Below are 19,290 nucleotides of genomic sequence, written 5' to 3'. Positions count from 1 at the left end.
TTTAAATTTCACTTCTGCAAATTTAACGGAAAAATGGCTAAATATAGGATTGAAAATACGCATCACATCAGTAGGCAAAGAGTCAGCTGCAAACAAGAGATTTCTCCTAAAATTTGGACACAGATCATAACATTTCTGTACGTTTGTATTTGTGTTATGTGCTTGTGCAGTAGATATTGACCAATTTAAAAGAAAGCAGAATTGGTTTCTTGATGATTGTATATATGTATACTGAGCAATAATCATCAAGTATGATTGTTATGAGATCATTGTGAAATCCTGGATACAGGAGGCGTTCTGTCCTATGTTTGATTTGCTTTGTGATTTTCTTATTCACAAAATTAATTTTCATTATCCTGTAAGGCACGATGGTGTGAGTCAGAAGATCTGTATTTTGTTCCATCAGGTTTGTTCTGATTTTGAAATACACAGGGTTTTGTGTTCCAGTTTTAATTAATCTATAGTCTGTAAGCTCCTTTCAGTAGGGACTCTCTTATTGTTTATGGTGTTTGCCATCATGGAACTCTGTCTAGGTTTAGTTGGAGCCTTCATGTGCTGTCATAATACAAACTAATAAAAATTCATTTGTAATCATAGGTAGCAGAAGAAGTCAGCAAAGTGCAGGGTGTTGCAAAAGTGCTAGTCGCTCAGCATGATATGTACAAAGGATTTCTAGCAGGTGAGAGTTGTTCTTATACATTGACAAAAGTATCTGTATTTGAATTTGCAACTGAAAATAAGATAGTTGTAAATTTTGAGCAATATATTTTTATCCTCAGAGGAGCTGACTCCCTTGATTGTGGAAACTCATAAAAAATGTAATTATACCCACATTTGTGCTGGAGCATCTGCCTTTGGGAAGGTAAGTAAATCAAAGTGCATCAAAAATTTCTTATAGAAGAGAGATGGAGACACTGTTGTATGTAAGGATGTGGATCAAATGCCTGAGAGCCATCAGCCGTGGACAGTTTAGAGTTCTAAAAAAGTGTTACAATAGTTTGCTTAAGAAGTTAGAAACGCTGATTCTGTGTCTGGATTTTATTATGGGCTGACTTGGGCAAAGGAACTGTGTAGAAGAAATATTTAGTGGTAACCAGTTAGTTCTGTGTACACAAGCAAAATGTACAACAACACAAAATAGATTAAGTGATCTGAAAGCGTTATGAAAATAAGGAAAAGTACAGTAAATTGAGACGAAAAAATTTGAAATGAGAGTGAGCAGACCTGTTGGAAGCACATTTGGGGGGATGGATTGCATCTATGATATAAGTCATGTAAACTGAAATGTCTGTGAATGTATATAAATAACACAGACCTGAGTCCTAGCCAAGATGTTTTTTAAAGAAAATACAATTTTTCAGAACTTTTTTTTAAAGCAGTGTGTTTTTAAGTATGCGGAGAGGCTCAGTACTAACAATCTGGTCAATGTGGCACAGCTGAATTAGAGAAAAAGGATACTTCAGAAATCTTGCTGCTGTGGGATGAATAATGACATCAGCCTTCCATCTGACTACTTTCACTCCCCATCAGTATCAGTTTGTATACTTGTAATTTTGCTAAGAGAAATCTTTACATACATTGTCTTAGGCGTTTTGGTTTGTTTGTTTGTTTTTTTCTTTTTCTTATTTTGACCTGCTGTGTTTTAGTAAAGGTTGATAGCTTTTACTTTAAAGCTTATGCTTCCAGATTTTACTGCTTAAAATTTCAGAACTGAACCCTTTGCATTATACCAGATTTGGAGGGGGAACAAAAAGCAAACAAAGCTCTTGCTATGATGAATTTCTTCATGATTTATGTTAGCCTTTTTATCCTTCTTCCCATTTATAAAGGTTCTGGGTAATTTTTATAGAGTTAATTTCAGAGCAGGAGAATATATATTTTAATAATAATTTTTAAATAATGTTTTTTTGACTTTTGCAGGAAGAGTGCAGGGTTTTTTCCTATTGTCTCCGGTAACTAGCTTACCAAAATGGTGTGGTTTTTTTTTTTTTCCCCTTGAAGTGCTAAGAGCTCAGCAATCCATAATTGTCACATTTCTGAGTAAATTGCATCTATATTCAGTTTTAAACTATTGAAGCAAATAAGCCTTCCGATTTAATATATCAAATGTTTACTTACTGTAAGACTCCTAAAATTTCTAATGTTATTCCAATAATGGGATTTTGTTTGGCTCCTAAAGCTACATTAGCAGCCCTAAAAAAAAGGTCTTGCAGTCGTATGTGCCTTTTTACTTACAGACAACATTATATAAAGTTAAAATTGGGACAGCAGATATTCCTTTAATGACCATGTAGATTTTACTTAGCATTTACTTTGCTAACTTTTCATCTTTAACTTCTAGAATCTTATGCCCAGAGTGGCTGGCAAACTTGATGTTGCCCCTGTGTCTGACATTATTGAAATTAAGTCACCAGACACTTTTGTGAGAACCATCTATGCAGGTGGGTAATCACAAAAGGTATGTGGTATTCATGCAACAGAAGACCCAATACTGATAACTTTTCTACATAATACTCTTGTTAAAATCTTGGAATATGATAGGAGTTTGCACTTTAACAATCTGAATTGTTGTGGTTCATGAAAATGAAACCTGGGGATGGACAATGATGCTTCGTGTGTGAGAAAGCAAGTAATCCAACAACTTTGGTACTGTCAGTTAGAAACCAGGTCTGTCACTTCAATTAATAGAATTTGGTAATCTCCTTTATACATACTGCATTTCTTTGTTAATGTTCCTGATCAGATTTTGTAAAATAAAAGACATTAAGGTAATTGTCCAGCTTTATTTAATATGACTAGCATTAGTTCTGATTTAGAGATACCACAGGGTTATTTTTCTTAGTTATGAAGACATTGAACTAATTATTCATAATATTGATTTAATTTACAATTATTTTCCAGTCTTGTTTCTGTGATGCTGGTCTATGTTTTAATTTAGATATGAGCTCAGTGGCTTGGTTTTTCTTAATTTTACAGTACAAAGTTGTACCACGTGTACCAACTTGGTGTTACGTTTCAAGTTATGTCGCCAGAATGTGGTTTTGTGTTGAACTTTTGAGTTGCTTTCCGATAATTCAGTTTCTATATGACTTTGTTTTGAATAGCTGATGTTGCAGCAGTTTTCTCTTTATGTGTTCCCTGCAGTCTCCAGTGTGAAGTAAATACCTCATATTATGTCTTATTGAGAGAAACACAGTCCCACAAATACTTGGGCCTCATTGTCTTCTGTTCTGCTGAATTCATGCAACAGTGCAAAAGATCTACTTTGAATTATAGATGCTCTTTATGTTAAAGAAGGACACTGTCAAAGTTTGGGTTTTTCCCTCCTCTTCTGAAATTTAAATGTTCATTCGTAAGATACTATTTGAATGTTATGTATCCTTTAAAATAGAGGATTTGTTACCATACTTCAGAAACATGGAGCTAAAAAATAAATTAAAATGTTTGCAATCTACATTGATTAAGTGCCTAGGTTTCAAATTTAATAATCTAAAACTGCAAATTTGGGAAGTAACTGAAGAACTACTAATGTGTTTCTGATATTAATTTTCCTTGGTTTTGTTTTTTAAAGCACAGTATGTCTGATATTATCTTATTTAAAAATATAATGTGACTCTTTCTTTTAGGAAATATTCTTTGTACTGTGCAATGTGAGGAAGCGATTAAAGTATTTACCGTACGAGGAACTTCTTTTGAGGCTGCACCGACAAGTGGTGGTAGTGCCAGTATAGAAAAGTGTGAGTATCTGTTCTGGTATTCTGTCATTGTATGTAATACACTTAATGTTTTACTCACTGCATGGTGGTGTTTTGTGGAAGTGTTTGTCAAAGCAAACTAATAGTCTTTATGCTTTTAATATGGATACTTGCACTTTTTAGTGATATCTGGTAAGGGAAAATTTGGATTATCTGCTCACTTTCTGCTTTCTCTTTGAACAGAAATGGAGATTATCTGTGCCTGTTTCACTTGCTACTTAAACCTCTGCCACTGCCATTTTGAAAGCTTTCCTCATTTAAAGTTACAACTGTTTGAATAATCAGATTGGTTTTCAAAGAAAGATTGGGCAAAAATAAAAGTGGCTGGCTATTCACAGTTTTGGTTTCATTTGAGATAGGTCATTACAGTGTCTAGCTAAATTAGTAGCTATTTAAATTGGTTTGAGAAATCACAGAATCACAGAATGTTAGGGATTGGAAGGGGCCTCGAAAGATCATCTAGTCCAATCCTCCTGTTCCAGTTTGAACCCATTACCCCTTGTCCTATCATTGGTTGTCACCGAGAAGAGCCTGACTCCATCCTCTTGACACTCACCCTTTATATATTTGTAAACATTCATGAGGTCACCCCTCAGTCTCCTCTTCTCCAAGCTCCAGAGCCCCAGCTCCCTCAGCCTTTCCTCATAAGGCAGGTGCTCCACTCCCTTCAGCATCTTTGTTGCCCTGCGCTGGACTCTCTCCAGCAGTTCACTGTCCTTCTGGAACTGAGGGGCCCAGAACTGGACGCGATATTCCAGATGTGGTCTCACCCTGGGCCTACTAACCACCCCCCTTCTAATCCACCCCAGGATGCTATTGGCCTTCCTGGGCACAAGGGCCCAGTGCTGGCTCATGGTCATCCTGCTGTCCACCTGGACCCCCAGGTCCCTTTCCTCTATGCTGCTCTCTAATAGGTCATTCCCAAACTTATACTGGAACCTGGGGTTGTTCCTACCCAGGTACAAGACTCTACACTTGCCCTTGTTATATTTCATTAAATTTTTCCCTGCCCGACTCTCCAGCCTGTCCAGGTCTCACTGGAAGCTCAAACTATTGTTTTATATCAGTTTTAAATAAATCGGTTTAAATTACTGTTTTAGTGAAGCCATTGTAGCTTTGAAAATAGAGAAATCCAGTCACAGAATCACAAAGTTGTTGAGGTTGGAAGGGACCTCATCCAGTCCAGCCTTCCTGCTCAAGCAGGGTCAGCTGGAGCAGGTTGCCCAGGACTCTGTCCAGTCAGGCTTTGAGTAGCTCCAAGATGAAGGCTTAAAACCACACCGGGCAACCTGCTCCAGTGTTTGATCACCTCCACTGCCTTTTGCTGGGGGCCTTTTTATGATGGTGCTGGAAATCCGGCGGAGACAGGCGTTAGTAACGTGCTGTGTGTGCGTGCGTGTCCTGGTCCCCATATTTTTCTGGGTGTTTTTGTACCTGCCCATGAACCATCCTGTATTTCTCAATGTCTGTGTATGTTAGGGAGCAAATGCTACATGCTACTTAAGATTAGCATATTACATTACACTGTTGGCTTGATTGCCTACCTTAATAAGAAGCATACTTATCTTGGGTTAATATCAGTATATTACTTACACGAGAGACCTTCACTTTAGTGCAGCTTGTACTATAGGTTATCTAAACACAGCTAATGAGAGAGGCTTGTAACTCAGAGCCACGGAGCAATTACTGATAGTTAAAAGCTTATGGTAGAGTTGGTTATAGAATGAACTTTTACATTATGTGTAAACTCAGGTTTAAAAGGTTGAAAATTACATGCTTTATCCTTTCTCTTGTGGGTGTTTTTCTTCATCTGATGAATGCAGTAACCCCTCCACCACCAGTTGGTCTTTCTGAATGGATTGAGCAGCAGTTGACAAAAAGCGATCGACCAGAACTTACTAGTGCAAAAGTGGTTGTATCAGGTGGTAAGTAGATAATACCAAAACAATGTCATGTTGCATTTAAGTAATGGTACATCTTGATTAAATTGTATCTGTAGCAGAACACTATAATGTGATACATTAAAAAAATATGATGTGATTCTGAAATATGGCATAGGGGCCAGTGGGAGTGCACCCAACGTGTATGTTTTGTGAAGAGATAAAACATGAGTTTAACATATGCTAGTAGGTCTTTTAAGAATATTGTCGTATTTGGTGAATCCCTTTAAAATTGTACTAATATGAAATGTTCTTAGATCCAAATCTGTCGTGTTTAACATTATTGCTAATCGTTACTGGCAGTCTAAACATTATTATGTAATGGCTTTAATGATTTTTTAAAATAATTATATTAGTATTCTGCCCTTCTTATATGAAGTGATGGACTGTGATTTTTGCTATGTGCTTACGGATAGAAAATTATTCCTTAGTTATCCCACTGCAGAGTTTTGTACCTAAAACCAGCAGAGGGAGCACAAATGAGTACAACAGTCCTCTTCATCTCATTTCAGAGGAATGACTTTGATGGTGCTGTAGGCAGAACTGGTTTATACATACATACATATGGAATAATAATATTAATCACAAAGACAAAAGCTGTATCTCCAAATATTAAATTCAGTTTAGTAATATATCAAAAAAACACCCTATGCAAGTGTATGTTTGTGCTTTTGCAAATGCAGATAGTCATACGGAAAGTTTATGCAGGCAATAAAAAAATCTTACAGCGTATTATGTTTTTTATTCATTTTTTTTTCATTCTTAACTTTCAAGGGAGAGGCTTGAAGAGTGGTGAAAATTTTAAGTTGTTATATGATCTTGCAGATCAATTGCATGCTGCAGGTAAACTTGTTTTCCTCCTTTTTTTAAGCCTGGTTATTGTATTTTAAAAGGTCACATTAAAAACAGTGTTCATCTGAAGTCTTATATTTTCATTTCTCTATCAAATAAATTCTTAAAATCCTGTTAGTTTAGCAATAGATAAAGTTTTTGTTGTCCTTGTGGTCAGCTGTGCATTTAAATGCCTGTGTATGAAGCAAAATATGAAACTGTAGTGTTCCCTGTTCTTATCAAATCTCCAGAACACAAACTCACAAGGAAAAAGCAAAGTTGTATAAATTAAAAAAAATGGTCTTAGCTCACTTTGAAGAGCTGATATTTTCTTCATATGTCCTTATATACTACTCTTTTACAGAATGCCTTGCCCAGTGCTTGGCGTTTGAACAACTCTGTCTTTTTGCTATGTTTCTGTATTAACGGGAGAAAACTGACAGTGTACAGTGTTTCAGCACAATGCATTAACGTCTTAACTAGTTTAGATTTCACATGTAATAATAAATTTATAGTTTTAAATAAATGGCTTTGTTTTCAAATTGGTGACTTCACTAACTAAATGTCCATGTGGCATTTTAAAATTTCCTTTGATATTTTTCTTTACTATGCCTGACTTTTGAGCTCTACAGCAATACAAGATGGCACATGTGTTCTATTCAAACTTGGAGGAACATTATGGGAAGGCATTTATGGGAAAATCCTGTTTTGACAAAGCAGCAAGAGAAAATAATGGAAATATGCCAGACTGAAATCCTCGGTTTTAAATATATGGCCCTTTGGTGCTGGGACGAAGGATTTCCTGTTGCTCATGAAGTGCATTAGCACTTAGTATTTGGAAGTTTCAGCCAGTGGTATAGAGAGGGATTACTATAAGAGCTCTTAAGAGGGAAGTTTCGAAATACATGCCCTTAGAGTGTGGGATTTCTCAGTAACATACATGTGCTTTTATGGTGATATAAATTTGGCTTGCTAATATTTTAAAAGAAAACACTGGAAATATTTTCTTTCAACTAGTTGGAGCTTCCCGTGCAGCTGTTGATGCTGGCTTTGTTCCTAATGACTTGCAAGTTGGACAGACGGGTAAAATAGTAGCACCAGTAAGTATGGAAATATCTTTCATGAAAGAGCTGTGATGTTTTCTAGCATGCATTTTCCTTCAAAGCAAATGCTTAGAGATGAGGTAAGTTTTAATACTGAGCCTAGCAGGAAAAATCTTAGTGTGCCCAGTGTGATATTGTCATTTGACCATGCATTTATAAAACCAGAGCAGCAAGCTGTGATATAAATCTGCAGTTTTGTCAGAGGATTTGCGTGCTGGATTTTTCCGTATTGCCTGTGCTGCACGTGTTTTAGTTTTCTAACAGCTATCGTTGATATGCTAAAAGACGTCACTCCCAACATGCACTTGAAATTATATTGATTTGTGGCTTGATCTCTGGGAAGTGTTTTCTTCATTTTGGGGATTTTTTTTTTACAGGTGGTGGGTTTTTTTTCAAGTTTTGATAACTGTAATGGGATTATTGCATTTACTTCCTAAGCAAAGTTTTTGTAAGGGATGAAAGTGCAAGAAAATTCAGAGAGAAATCATCTGCCGGTTGGCTGCTGTAGAGTGAAATACCAAGAAGGTCATATTCTGATGAGTTGCTTAACGTTGGGAAACAGCCTGCTGCACATCTTTTCTGCTATGTGTCTTGATATCGCAGGGGACTGATTTCTGTCCTTTTGTCATTTTGGATCTAGTGGGTCCTTTCTGTCATTGTTCCTTGTGACCTGGGGAAAGTGGTAGGCAGACAAAACATACGTGAGCATTTGTAAATTAGAAGGTACAAATGTAGGCCATTTGAGTGTGGGGTAGAATGTGTGCTAGCATGGACTGAGATGTGATGGTCATGGATGTGAGTAGAAATTGTGACTAGGAACATGGGCAGGTATGGAAATCTGTTGGATGTATGCTTTGAGCTAATGTATAAAGTAAACATACAGCCTTTCAGAAAGTAGTTCTCTTTGAGTGTGTATGGTAACAGATGGTATCAAAGAGCAACTCTTAACTTGTTTAATGAGACCAGAAAGGAATTGTGAGCTGGAACTCAGAAACTTGTCATATTTCAACTGCTGCAATTACCAAATCTCAGAGTTGCTGACTGAAGGAATTAATTTTTCAGTGTGCTGCATAGATATCTTACACATGAGGCAGTTTAAAGCTGCAAATTCTTAACTTCACATTCCTAATTCTACTTCGCCATCTTTTTGGTACTTAAGTAGGAAAATTCTGTGCAGTAGAAAACAGAGTTCACTTAAAGAACCAATAGAGCTGAAAATTTTCTTGATCAGATCAAGATTGTACTCACTGTTTTTAACCGTCCCTAGAAGGTGACTGCTTTCTCTGCCCATGAGGTATGCTTGGTATCAGTAGTGCAGGGAGAGCTCATGACGTCTTATCTGGAAAACTACAAAGCAGCTTTGTACGTGGGTCAGTATGTTAGCTGAGACCTGAGTTCTGTGTTTAGTTTTGAACTCTGATTGACACGGTGCCTGCCCTCCTGGGCGTGTGGGTTTTAAGCAGGGGAAGAATCTTGGACACAAGAAGCTGCAGGAGTTTGAGACACACTTGCTCTCCTGTGCAGCTGTTCGTTTCTGATGGGAAAGAATCTTAGTGTATGCTCTTACTCTTCTATTAATAGTCTCTTGCCTGGTCTCAGTGGAGGATTGGAATGCATTGTTTTTAAGGGAAGCTGGAATTGGGTCACTTTTGAGACTACAGAGGGAGCAGAGTTAGCTACAAGCTCAGGAAGAGGGGAGGTGCTTCTGCTGCTATTTCTGTGTATGAATGGGCAGTGTTTCTGTGCTGATCATTGCGTAAGAAGGTAATAATCTAAAACATCTGCTTATTTCTTCCCTTGTGCCTTTGTGGATTTGGTGAAGGAAGGGTAATTTTGGTCATTGGTCCTTTAGTAATTCCATGACTGGCTTCAGTTTTTAGGAGTGCAGCCCAGACAGTGCATCACAGGACATCAGAAGCTCAGAGCCACAGCAGCTCTCCTGAAAAGCCGATGTATTAATACATGAACAAACTGCCAACCAAGAAATAACTGTAGTTTGTTTTGTTTAAGTAATGAAATAATGCAGTTAATCAAGGAGTACAAATGTCACCTTCTTTCTGTTTGAGAATTAGTTCTCTACAGTACATCTACACTTACAAAATAGCCTTGGATCTCTCAACTTCAGGCTTTTGTCAGTAGTGGAATTTATGCATTTTGTCATTTTGATATTGGATAATTTTTCTTTTGTGTAATTGTACTGGTTTTGTTTCTCTTACTAGCTCTTTTTAGCCTGTTGATTTCAGGTGATTGCTGCTCCTGTTTGAACATTCTCTCTTATGAAAGAGAAGGCTAATTGGTACTATTTGATGAGATGGAAGGAAGGAAATTATTAGGCATAGTTGGATATATTAAAATATAAAATGTTAACCTTTCTAATTAAAAAGTAATTTAGTATATTCAATATCTTTAATCAGTGGCAAGCATTTTAGGAAGGTTGGTTTGTTTGTGGTTTTTTTTTGTTGTTGTCTTTTTTTTTTTTTTTTTTAGTTAGAACCCAGTTGTTTTCCAGGATTTCTTATATGCAGGTGTTCTGCAGAAAAACGAAATTCAGTTCTCAGATTAAGCTCTATACGTAGTTTAAGAAAAAAGCCCTTGTAACAATACTCAAATTAGTTGGTTTTGGATAAAATTATCCTTCCTGTGAGTGCCTACTATTAAGTATTAGTTAAGTATATCCAGCTAGAAAATACTAAGTTCCCTGCACAAATCAAGCCTTCCACCACCACCCAGAGTAACTGCTATTGTTAGATGAAAAATTTCAAATAGTCAGGATGTTAGTTTCGACAGTAGAAATCTTCCCAGTTCTTTCTCTCTTGTTCACAAAACAAAATAAAGAAACAAGAACAAAAGGGATGAGGAGGAGAAAGAGGTAAATTATGTTTATCAGTTACTTAAAACTTTTATAAATTGGTCATGAGTGCATAATGTTTTAGTTCAGTATGAGCTTTCCTTACCCAAGGTATAGTTAGCCACATTTCTAACATACAAAGAGGTGTGTGATCTTTCTCATTAACTTTCATGATTTGTGTAATATTTAAACAAAAAAACTTCTGACTTGTGAGAAGAGGAAGGCAACTGCCATAAGCCTCAAGGAACTTCTGTTAGAACTGTGACCTTTGCAGTGCAGGTTTGTGAGGAAAGGACATGTAGGAGATGAGTAAATGTCTACAAATAGGTGTCTAATGCTATTTTAGCTGTCTGGGGTATAAAAAACACCTTCCCAGGGCTGGTAGTTTACTGTGGGGGACCCGGAGACTTCCTTCTGGAACAGCATCTATGATTCAGGTGGGAAATCCTACACTGTCTCCCGTGCCACTGGGCACCTATGCTTGGACAGCCAAATTTTTCCCTTGGCATCTCCCAAGTTTTCTGTTGTGTCCTATTCTAATTATATTATCCCTTTAGCCATTTGAAGGAAGGTTGGGTTGCACTAGGGTTATCTTACTCTCAATTTATTCCACTCAGAAAACAAACTAAACCTCAGTGGCAGTGTGAGTTGTTTTTTTTTCAGGAAGAATGTGGCATTTCACGTTGTTTATTTGGTTACCCTCTGACCTTGTGAAGGATCTGCTGCTGCCTGAAATGCATCCTTCTCGTTTAATTTCTTCAGGCTTTAAATGTTGACTTGATAATTTTTTAATTTATTTGATTTTCCTCTGTTGAAGTCTGCATTCTTTCAGGGTCCAGTTCTATAAATGCTTTAGCACTCTTTATAGGTTTTCCTACCTGCAATAGGGAAGATGTGGCCGGACCAGTATTTCCCAATTGTAGGACTCGAGGTGTCCATCTGGGGTTAACCATCCATGGGCCAGGCTGGAAGGCCTCACCTTCACCATCTCAGACTTGATTGCAATGTTTTCTTCTTGAAGGGTGTGCAGTACAGAGGGTGTATCCAGCAAGAAAAGCACAGCCAGAACACCTTTTTGTTTTTGTTTTTTTCAGGTGTACAATTGCTGCTGTCTTGTTACTTCTAATATTGGGCACAAAATACTCTTCTAACAGGCGACAAGAAACTGAGATGGAAAACTCAGGAAGGTGGGAGTTAGGAAATGCATGATGTGGTAATAATTGACACTGGATTAGATGATGGTGCTAGAAATGTGATATGATTGCACAGAAGGCAGATGTGTTTGGATATTGCATGTGCTGAGAAACCTCATGTGGGGAAGGCAGATGGGAATTCAGTGTAGTTCTAATATGATCGCTGGGAGTAAACTTGCTGAGCTGCTCAGCTTCAGTGCTTAAGCTTCGATTTCATACTGGAGGGTCTCCATGGGTGTAATGGATTGCAAGACCTTCAAAGGGAGGTGGATTTACAACTGTCAGGAATTGTCAGTAATAATGAGGGGAAAAAGAGGCATGTTGCAGAGGTGCGGCTTCAGATGAGATGCTGAAGAGTGAGATGTTGGTTCAAATAGTGAAAATGCACCAAAGCTGTGGAAGCACAGCAACAACTTGAGGTGTTACGTTAGGTAGGAAATGCAGGAGTGGGATGAAATTAGAAACCGGAAAAGGAAAGCTGAATAGCAAGGAAACGTTTCCTGGCAGAGAGATACATGAAGGTGCAGAACCGTTGTGTACAGAGCAGAGGAATTCCTGTTGCTCTGCTTCTTTTACAAGAGGATGGGATGCTTTCTGAGCTCATATTTTACTAAACAGTCCTTTTCACTGCAGTGAGTGGCTTTTTAGCACTTAGTAGTCAAATTCTTGCTTCAGGGCTAGCAGGAAGGGAGAAAGGCGGTATCACATTATTTACATTATTCTGTTATTTCTTTGTATTTGGTAGCAAAACAAATCCATAAGCTAGCCTGGTTTTGTTCCCTCTCAAATGCCTGAGTAACTGATGGTATTACTGTGTAATTAGTGGATACTAACTCTTCAGTGTTACTTGCCTTTGCTCTCTTAGGGATCATTTGCTGGCTCTGGTTAGCGTAGCAGTTTTGTTTCTCTTTGCTCTGTTCTGGGGAAGTGTAAGGAAAGTGAAACAAGGTATATTTTATTCCAGTATTTCTGTTCCCTTTTTATTCTCTGGCCCTTATATTAAAATTACAACAGAATTAACTAATTAATTCACTTAGCTTAATGAGAAGTATTGCTCCTCACATCTTGATTGTACTCATTTTATAAATTTTCTACTGTGTTTATCAATGATAAGGTGGTCTTCCTGATTAATTACACATACAAGGGAATATTGAGACACTAAAGATTCTGTATTCAGACAGACAGTATATTACTTAATTTCTCCTACCTTCAGCTAACTTCTTTGTAGGAATGTGTTATTTGTACATCACATTTGTGGGTTTTATTAACAGATGAACAGGTGCACTTTTCATTGTATAAATGGCTGAGACTGTTAGGTAGCTAGCAGATGGGAGTAGCGTTGGGAAAACTGACCGTGCTTGGGAAAGTGTTTTTGGAATATATCTCCTCTGATAATTCACTATTGTTGAAAAGTAGCTTTGTAGTGGCAAACTTTAGAGAGCTGTTTGTATGCAGCTGGGACTGAATTTACAGACTACCTTTCTCTGGCTTGCTAAAATGCGAAGGATTGACAACCCCTTTCATCCTGCATTATCCAGTGTAGCTTTTAACTCCAAGAAAACTATGTTCACAAATTGATGCTCTGCTCCTTTGGGGTTGGTGCAGAAACATTAAATTGTACTAAAATATTCATATGTGAGTGCATTTAGCTGAAAGCAATTGATGTACTTTTCCCTAGAGAGAGGGGAAAAAAAATGCTGTATGGCCCTGCACTCCAGCAGACACCCTAACCACGCTTGAGAGTAATTACATAGCTTGGCTGATCAAAGGTTTTTAAAGTAAAGGAAGAAACTGTAGTTGGGATATAGTTTAGTAATGTGTGCTTCTTGAATGGAACATAGTCAACTGCATCATAGCAATTATTTGATATACAGTGTAATATATGTGAACTAGTGTCAAGCCAGAAAATATTTTATTGGGTTAATAGCTTGTAATTGGAAGGAATCTCTTGTATGAAGCAATTTCATTGCAAAGATTTCTTTCTAATTTCATTGTCCTTTCACTCTTAAGAAAAAAATAAAACATCTGAGGTGCCTTTAAAAAGAGTAGGTGTGCCAAAGGGGTTTATCAAACTAGCCTGTTTAAAAGCATGCCGCTGGTAGGATGATAGATTGATGTACAGTGAAGGTTTTTAGTATAATTCAAAAGTCAGCATAGAAATCAATAGTAGCTGACAGCATGCTTGCAAAGGAACTGCCTCATCTTGTGTTGCACCTGTGGCACACGCACAGTGGTCTCTTCCAGCAGCATTCAGAGTCAGTGTTGGGTTGCAACTAAAAACTGTTCTTGTGGTTCTTTTAAGCAAATGTACCTTAACTGCCCCAAGGCAGCCTAAGGTATTTTAAAATATTCTCAGAAGTAAAAATGGAGTAATATTGTATGCCACAAATTATTCTGTAAAGAACTGGAAGAAACAATATGCACAGGAATATAACTGCATTGTTATATTGATAGTTATAATCATGCACATATATAGCACTCTTGTGACATCCAAACAGTATGTAACTGGCTGTGTGGATTCTGGAGCCAGTTGTGCAAATTCATGCATGTGAAGTCTGATGGACTTGCTCTAGATGCTAATGTGTAAGTTTGGTACATTTAAAGCAGAAATAGGAGTTTAAGGGATGGCTAAGGGAGACTTGCTCATTTTAATGATTAACATGCAATGACTTTCTCTACAAGACATACCGGGGTCATGTTTGTAGAAAAAACAATGTAAGGCTAGATTAACACTTTAGATAGCAGATGAGATGTTGGGTTCTTGATTTGGAATCTTGCCTTTTAATAGGATAAATTCAAGACTTGGAATTTTGTTTCTTTTTAGGGTTGTTGTGGTGCAAGCGTGCTTCCAAACTTTGAAGTCTCTGTCAGGGCTTTAGCTCCCACTGGAGTCTTGCGGGATATTGTGTGGCAGGAGAAATTAAAAGACATTTGGCTTTTGTACTGGTTTGCTGACAGAATCAGCTTTGGCTGCTCCTGTAGCCCTTGTGAGCAACCTAATGGGGCTCCCACCTTTACGTGTTCCCATTACTGACATACCAAACCCTTTCTGCAATAGCACGTCTTTAATGTAAATTCTCTGATCGTGCCTCCCTTCCCTGTGCTTCAACCATCTTAGGCTGTTTGGTCCATTCCACTTCCTGTGCTGCGTGTTTCCTCTGTGCTCTTTCTTACCATTAACTCTCTTCTCTGGTGTCCGTTCCCCTGTGCTAATGTCTGCTATCCGCTTCATAAATAAAAATTTGTGGCGTGGCTGTGGCATCCGTACAGTAATTATTTCCTGTGTGAAATTAAGTGACTGTGAGGCAAGACAGTTGTCTAATTTGATGCCATGCCCTTATAGCACCAAAACTTTAATTTCATTTGACTTTAATTGCTTTTAGGACTTCATCTTGTATCAGACAGTGCAGCGAGCCTCTTGGTACAGAATCTGTGCGCTGTTTTGTTATGCCATTCTCATGTGGCACAGTGCTGGCAGCAGCCCTTCAGTGAAAACCTGCCTGCGCACAAGCACCAGGGAGTTGCTAAATGCCACTCTGTGTCCTGGACTTTGCCGTAAGTGCCTGTAATTGTAGGCTGTGGATCAGCCACCTGACAGTAGTAACTAGAGCAGCTTCCAGGGGTCCAGAAAGTGGGAACTTGAAGTTGCTGTAAGCCCATCTTTGTTGGCACCTGAGAGGTGAGATCCAGACCCTGATTCAGGCTGTTTTGTGCCTTTGCATAGGTCTCTTGTGTCATTAAGCTCTGAAGAACTGAGATCTCCTTCCAGACATTTATGTGCTCTCTGCTGCAATGGCAGGCATGTCACATAACACAGCTGGAAGCAACGCTGTGCTGTAGTACCAAGATGCTTTTCATTTTCCATCCTCACTTGATAGCGCTTGGGGCTACAGTGCTGGCTTGGGACTTTGAACACTAACATGATAGAAGTGATAGGACTCAGCAAAAGCCATGATAGAAGTTAATGATTGCAGGGAGAACATCAAAACAAGGGTATTACCCTGAAAATAACTTAAACATCTGAATATGAGTCTTTTATGACCTCTCTGGATGACCAGTTGAATTCTCTCTTTGGAGAGCAGTAAACAGTCCTGAGTCTGTCATTTGAACCTTGTGGGTCCTTTGCTTCCCTCCTACTAAATTTTTGAATAGATTTAAACTGAGATTTAAGCAGTCAAGTCTATTGTGCAGAATGGAACTATTGATAAGAAACATGCTGTCCTACGTGTTCTTTGTATGAAAACATTACTGAGGTGAAGTCTTACAGCCTGTAGAATGGACCGTATAGATGAGGCAGAAAGCCAAAAGCACAGAACCTAGAAGGGCATGGCTTAGATGGATAACAAAGGCTTTTTAGACAAGCCTGGTGATTTACAAATGTCCTTTTAATGGAACATCCTTGTCTTTCCTAGGTATTGTAATAGAATATATACATAGAAATCTGGCTCCTGGTTAGCTGGATTCTTTCCAAAGGCTGAACTTCACAATGTTAAACAGACTGAGTATCTGGTAATCTAGATGACTGGCACTTAATGAATGGCTCTAAAAAAAAATCAAATTACGGTAATGTGTTTTTGAAAAGAGCTTGTCTTAAAGATTATATGATGTTAGAATAATTTCTCCTGTAACATCTGTTCTTTTATTTGGTATAATTAAAATATTGCATTCTTACCATGACTTCTCATATGCATCACGTATTATATTACATTGCAGCTGTGGTTAAAATGGATTGACCTCCAATAGTAATCTACTCAGTAAAAAGCTGTTGAGGCTAAGAGATTTCCGAGTGTCTTCAACAGCTGTGTGTTTTTGTGGAAATACGTAGACTAGATTCTGTGCTTCAATTTCAAAGCAAGCCTTTTTAATAGGAAATACTTTGTTCATGCTTTGGCTTTCTTCCCTTTCAATTTTTACAGGAGATAGCTTTTGTAGAAAATCTTCATAAATTCCTATTCCTGTGTAAAAACCAGTGTAATAGGCGAAATCTGTAGGTGTGGAAACATGAGAAAGCAATCATATATTTTTCTTTAACTGATACGACAACTATCAGGCCTGTCTGATTAGACCTGCATGGTCCCTGTGTTTGAACACCGTTGATTGCCGGCCTCCTCTGTAGTTCTGCGCCTGTTCTACAGCTGTGCTTTGTTCTGTCTTGTTAAAAGCCACTTAACTGTAATGCACATCTCCACTTGCACAGGGTTAAGATTTTTTTTTGAGCCTCTTATCCTCTCTGTCCCCCAGAATAATTTCTTGAATTAGATTTGTACGTTCTCAAATATAGACTAACCTTGGTATTTTTAAAAGAGAAATTCTGTTAGTATTTGAGGTTGTGTCTTTTCTAAGCATGTATAAATACCCCTTTTTAATTGGTTTTGACAGATGATCCCCTGACTGGTTTTGTGTATTACAGTTTCCTCTTATTGAATAAGTAGTACTTTCTTATTGAATGAAAAGGACGGACTTTTTCTTCTGTAAAATTAGGTAGCTAAACAGTATAGGTTTGACTGCTACTTGGACTGGTGGTGGTGAGAAAACTGTCACAGAGTTGCAAATATTTTGGATACATTATAGCCTGGATGACTTTCAGCCCGAGGGGAAAACCTGTTTTTCTGCTGTGGATTACAACTGTTGATATAGATCTATTTCTCTATAAACTTTCATCTGTTTTGAATGTAAGTCTCTTTGGAGATGCTAGAAAGGAAGCCACAAAGTGTAAAGATCATGTTGGCATTCACCTGGGAAGCACTTCTGTACTCATCCTGTATAGGAGTTGATAGTGAACGGCAGAAGAAAAGCTTTAGGGCGTATAGATATTAAGGGTTGGGGCAAATAGGAACTATTGCTACAAGTGTATAGTGCAGTAGCCCGCTTGAGTATCTGAAATGTTTTATCCTGCCATATAGGAAGCTTTTTAAAGGTTTGAACACCTGAATGTCAGCTTTGTGCACCCTGTCTTACTTAAAGGATCCTAGAGACTTCAAACAAAAAAGCCTGGCTTTTCTCTTTAGGTGCTGCATTATCCATCAGTAGGTTATCTTGCTTAATATTTGCATTGGGAATCTCCAGGGTCATGGGTAACACTCATGGCCCATGCTCTAGCTGAACAATCTCTTTATGTTTGATGCAGATCTCTGGTTTGTATTTTTTTCCCCTCATCTGTCTTTGCCAGATGCTCCTTTGGGACTCTCCTTTTACAGTTACAGTGCAGCCCCAAGTGGGGAAAGGAACCAATTGTCAGCTGCCTTTAATGTTGAAAATGACTGTAATGTGAAAACTACTGCATGTAACCGATTTTGAGTAAGATTTGTGAGAGCTTACTGAAATTATGTCCTGAGTACCAAAAATGTCTCCCTTTTTGTTTTCTTCTAGGAACTTTATATTGCCGTGGGAATATCGGGAGCAATCCAACACTTGGCTGGGATGAAAGACAGCAAGGTATATAAAGATGAATGTGCTAAAAAATACTTTTGAGGAAGGAAATGAATTGACTTGCTTGCTTTTACATCAGCCAGCTTTCCAGGGTTTATTTTAATGTTAAAATTGCCAGATTGTCTGCTTCTTTAAAACATGCGAGACCTCTAAGCCTTGCCAAAAAAAATCTAACATAGTAGAAAAACCGTGGCACTACAACCCAAAGTGGTAAGTAGAAGCAGCTAATTGACTTTGTTTATCAAAAAAGCCCACACACACCACGTATGCCTGAGTTCTATACAATAGTTCCATTTGCATTTATTTCAAAGTATGACATTAATTCATGCATAACAATGTGCAGTTTGAATTATGAACTTAGTATTCCATAAAGTAAAAGATGTCTGACATTCCTGCATTTAGCCATTCAAATGGAAACCTATTATAAAATGGCAGTAAAATTTTAAAAGGTTTAACTCATTAGTTGCCAAAGCAAATAATCTGAAATTGGCATTGCCAGTTTGATCCACAGTGCATTGTTTGGAATGAGGAGCAAAACTACCTCCTGAATCATACTATCAAATGCCAAGCATCAGAACTGTATGTTGTCCTGCCTCCCCACAAGTAATATTAGAAAAAGGAAATATATATATACATATATATATGTATATATGTGTATATATGTATATGTATATATGTGTATATATATATATATGTATATATGTGTGTGTGTGTATATATATGTATATATGTATATATATACATATATATATATATTTTTTTTTTTTTTTTTTCCTGGGGAATGAATTTATGCTTTCTGGAAGAAACCAAGCCCAGAACTCTGAATAGCTTATAAAAGCAGGGAAAAAGTTTGCAAAACTTTACAGACAGATCATTGTGTTTAGCCAATGACAGACTAGTAAGTTTATGTGACTGGTAGTTGTCCTCACAAGCCAGCCTGTGTGGTGGGATGATCTGTGCTTTCTTACAGTTCAGCTCTTTTTGCGTTTTGTTTTGTTTTTTGGAATAACATACAAGCTGGATATTGGGATACATCACCGTTTTTGGGGTCTCTGTCTTCTCAAATTGGGGAAATGGAGGATGAATGCTAGACAGGGATGAAGGTCACTGTTGAGCGGTGTGAAAAACAGTGTCTGTAGCCGTGTATTTTCACTGGTCTGGGTGGAGCAATGTTGCCACAGTGTCTTCTGC

General features: G+C 37.8%; 1 protein-coding gene across 2 annotated transcripts in view; it reads left to right on the top strand.

Moving 5' to 3' along the window:
- ETFA (electron transfer flavoprotein subunit alpha) overlaps positions 1-19,290 on the top strand; it is a 31,306-nt gene that overhangs the window by 8,657 nt on the left and 3,359 nt on the right. For both annotated transcript variants that reach the window (XM_065847717.2, XM_071813786.1), the window contains exons 3-10: positions 598-679; positions 780-862; positions 2,342-2,441; positions 3,627-3,737; positions 5,579-5,680; positions 6,470-6,538; positions 7,544-7,626; positions 18,040-18,105. In XM_065847717.2, the coding sequence (XP_065703789.1) occupies positions 598-679; positions 780-862; positions 2,342-2,441; positions 3,627-3,737; positions 5,579-5,680; positions 6,470-6,538; positions 7,544-7,626; positions 18,040-18,105 (696 nt within the window). The remainder of the gene's footprint in view (positions 1-597; positions 680-779; positions 863-2,341; positions 2,442-3,626; positions 3,738-5,578; positions 5,681-6,469; positions 6,539-7,543; positions 7,627-18,039; positions 18,106-19,290) is intronic.

Source organism: Patagioenas fasciata, chromosome 12, assembly GCF_037038585.1.
Source record: "Patagioenas fasciata isolate bPatFas1 chromosome 12, bPatFas1.hap1, whole genome shotgun sequence".
In the NCBI taxonomy this organism is placed as follows: Eukaryota; Metazoa; Chordata; class Aves; order Columbiformes; family Columbidae; genus Patagioenas; species Patagioenas fasciata.
This window is presented reverse-complemented; position numbering and strand designations above follow the sequence as displayed.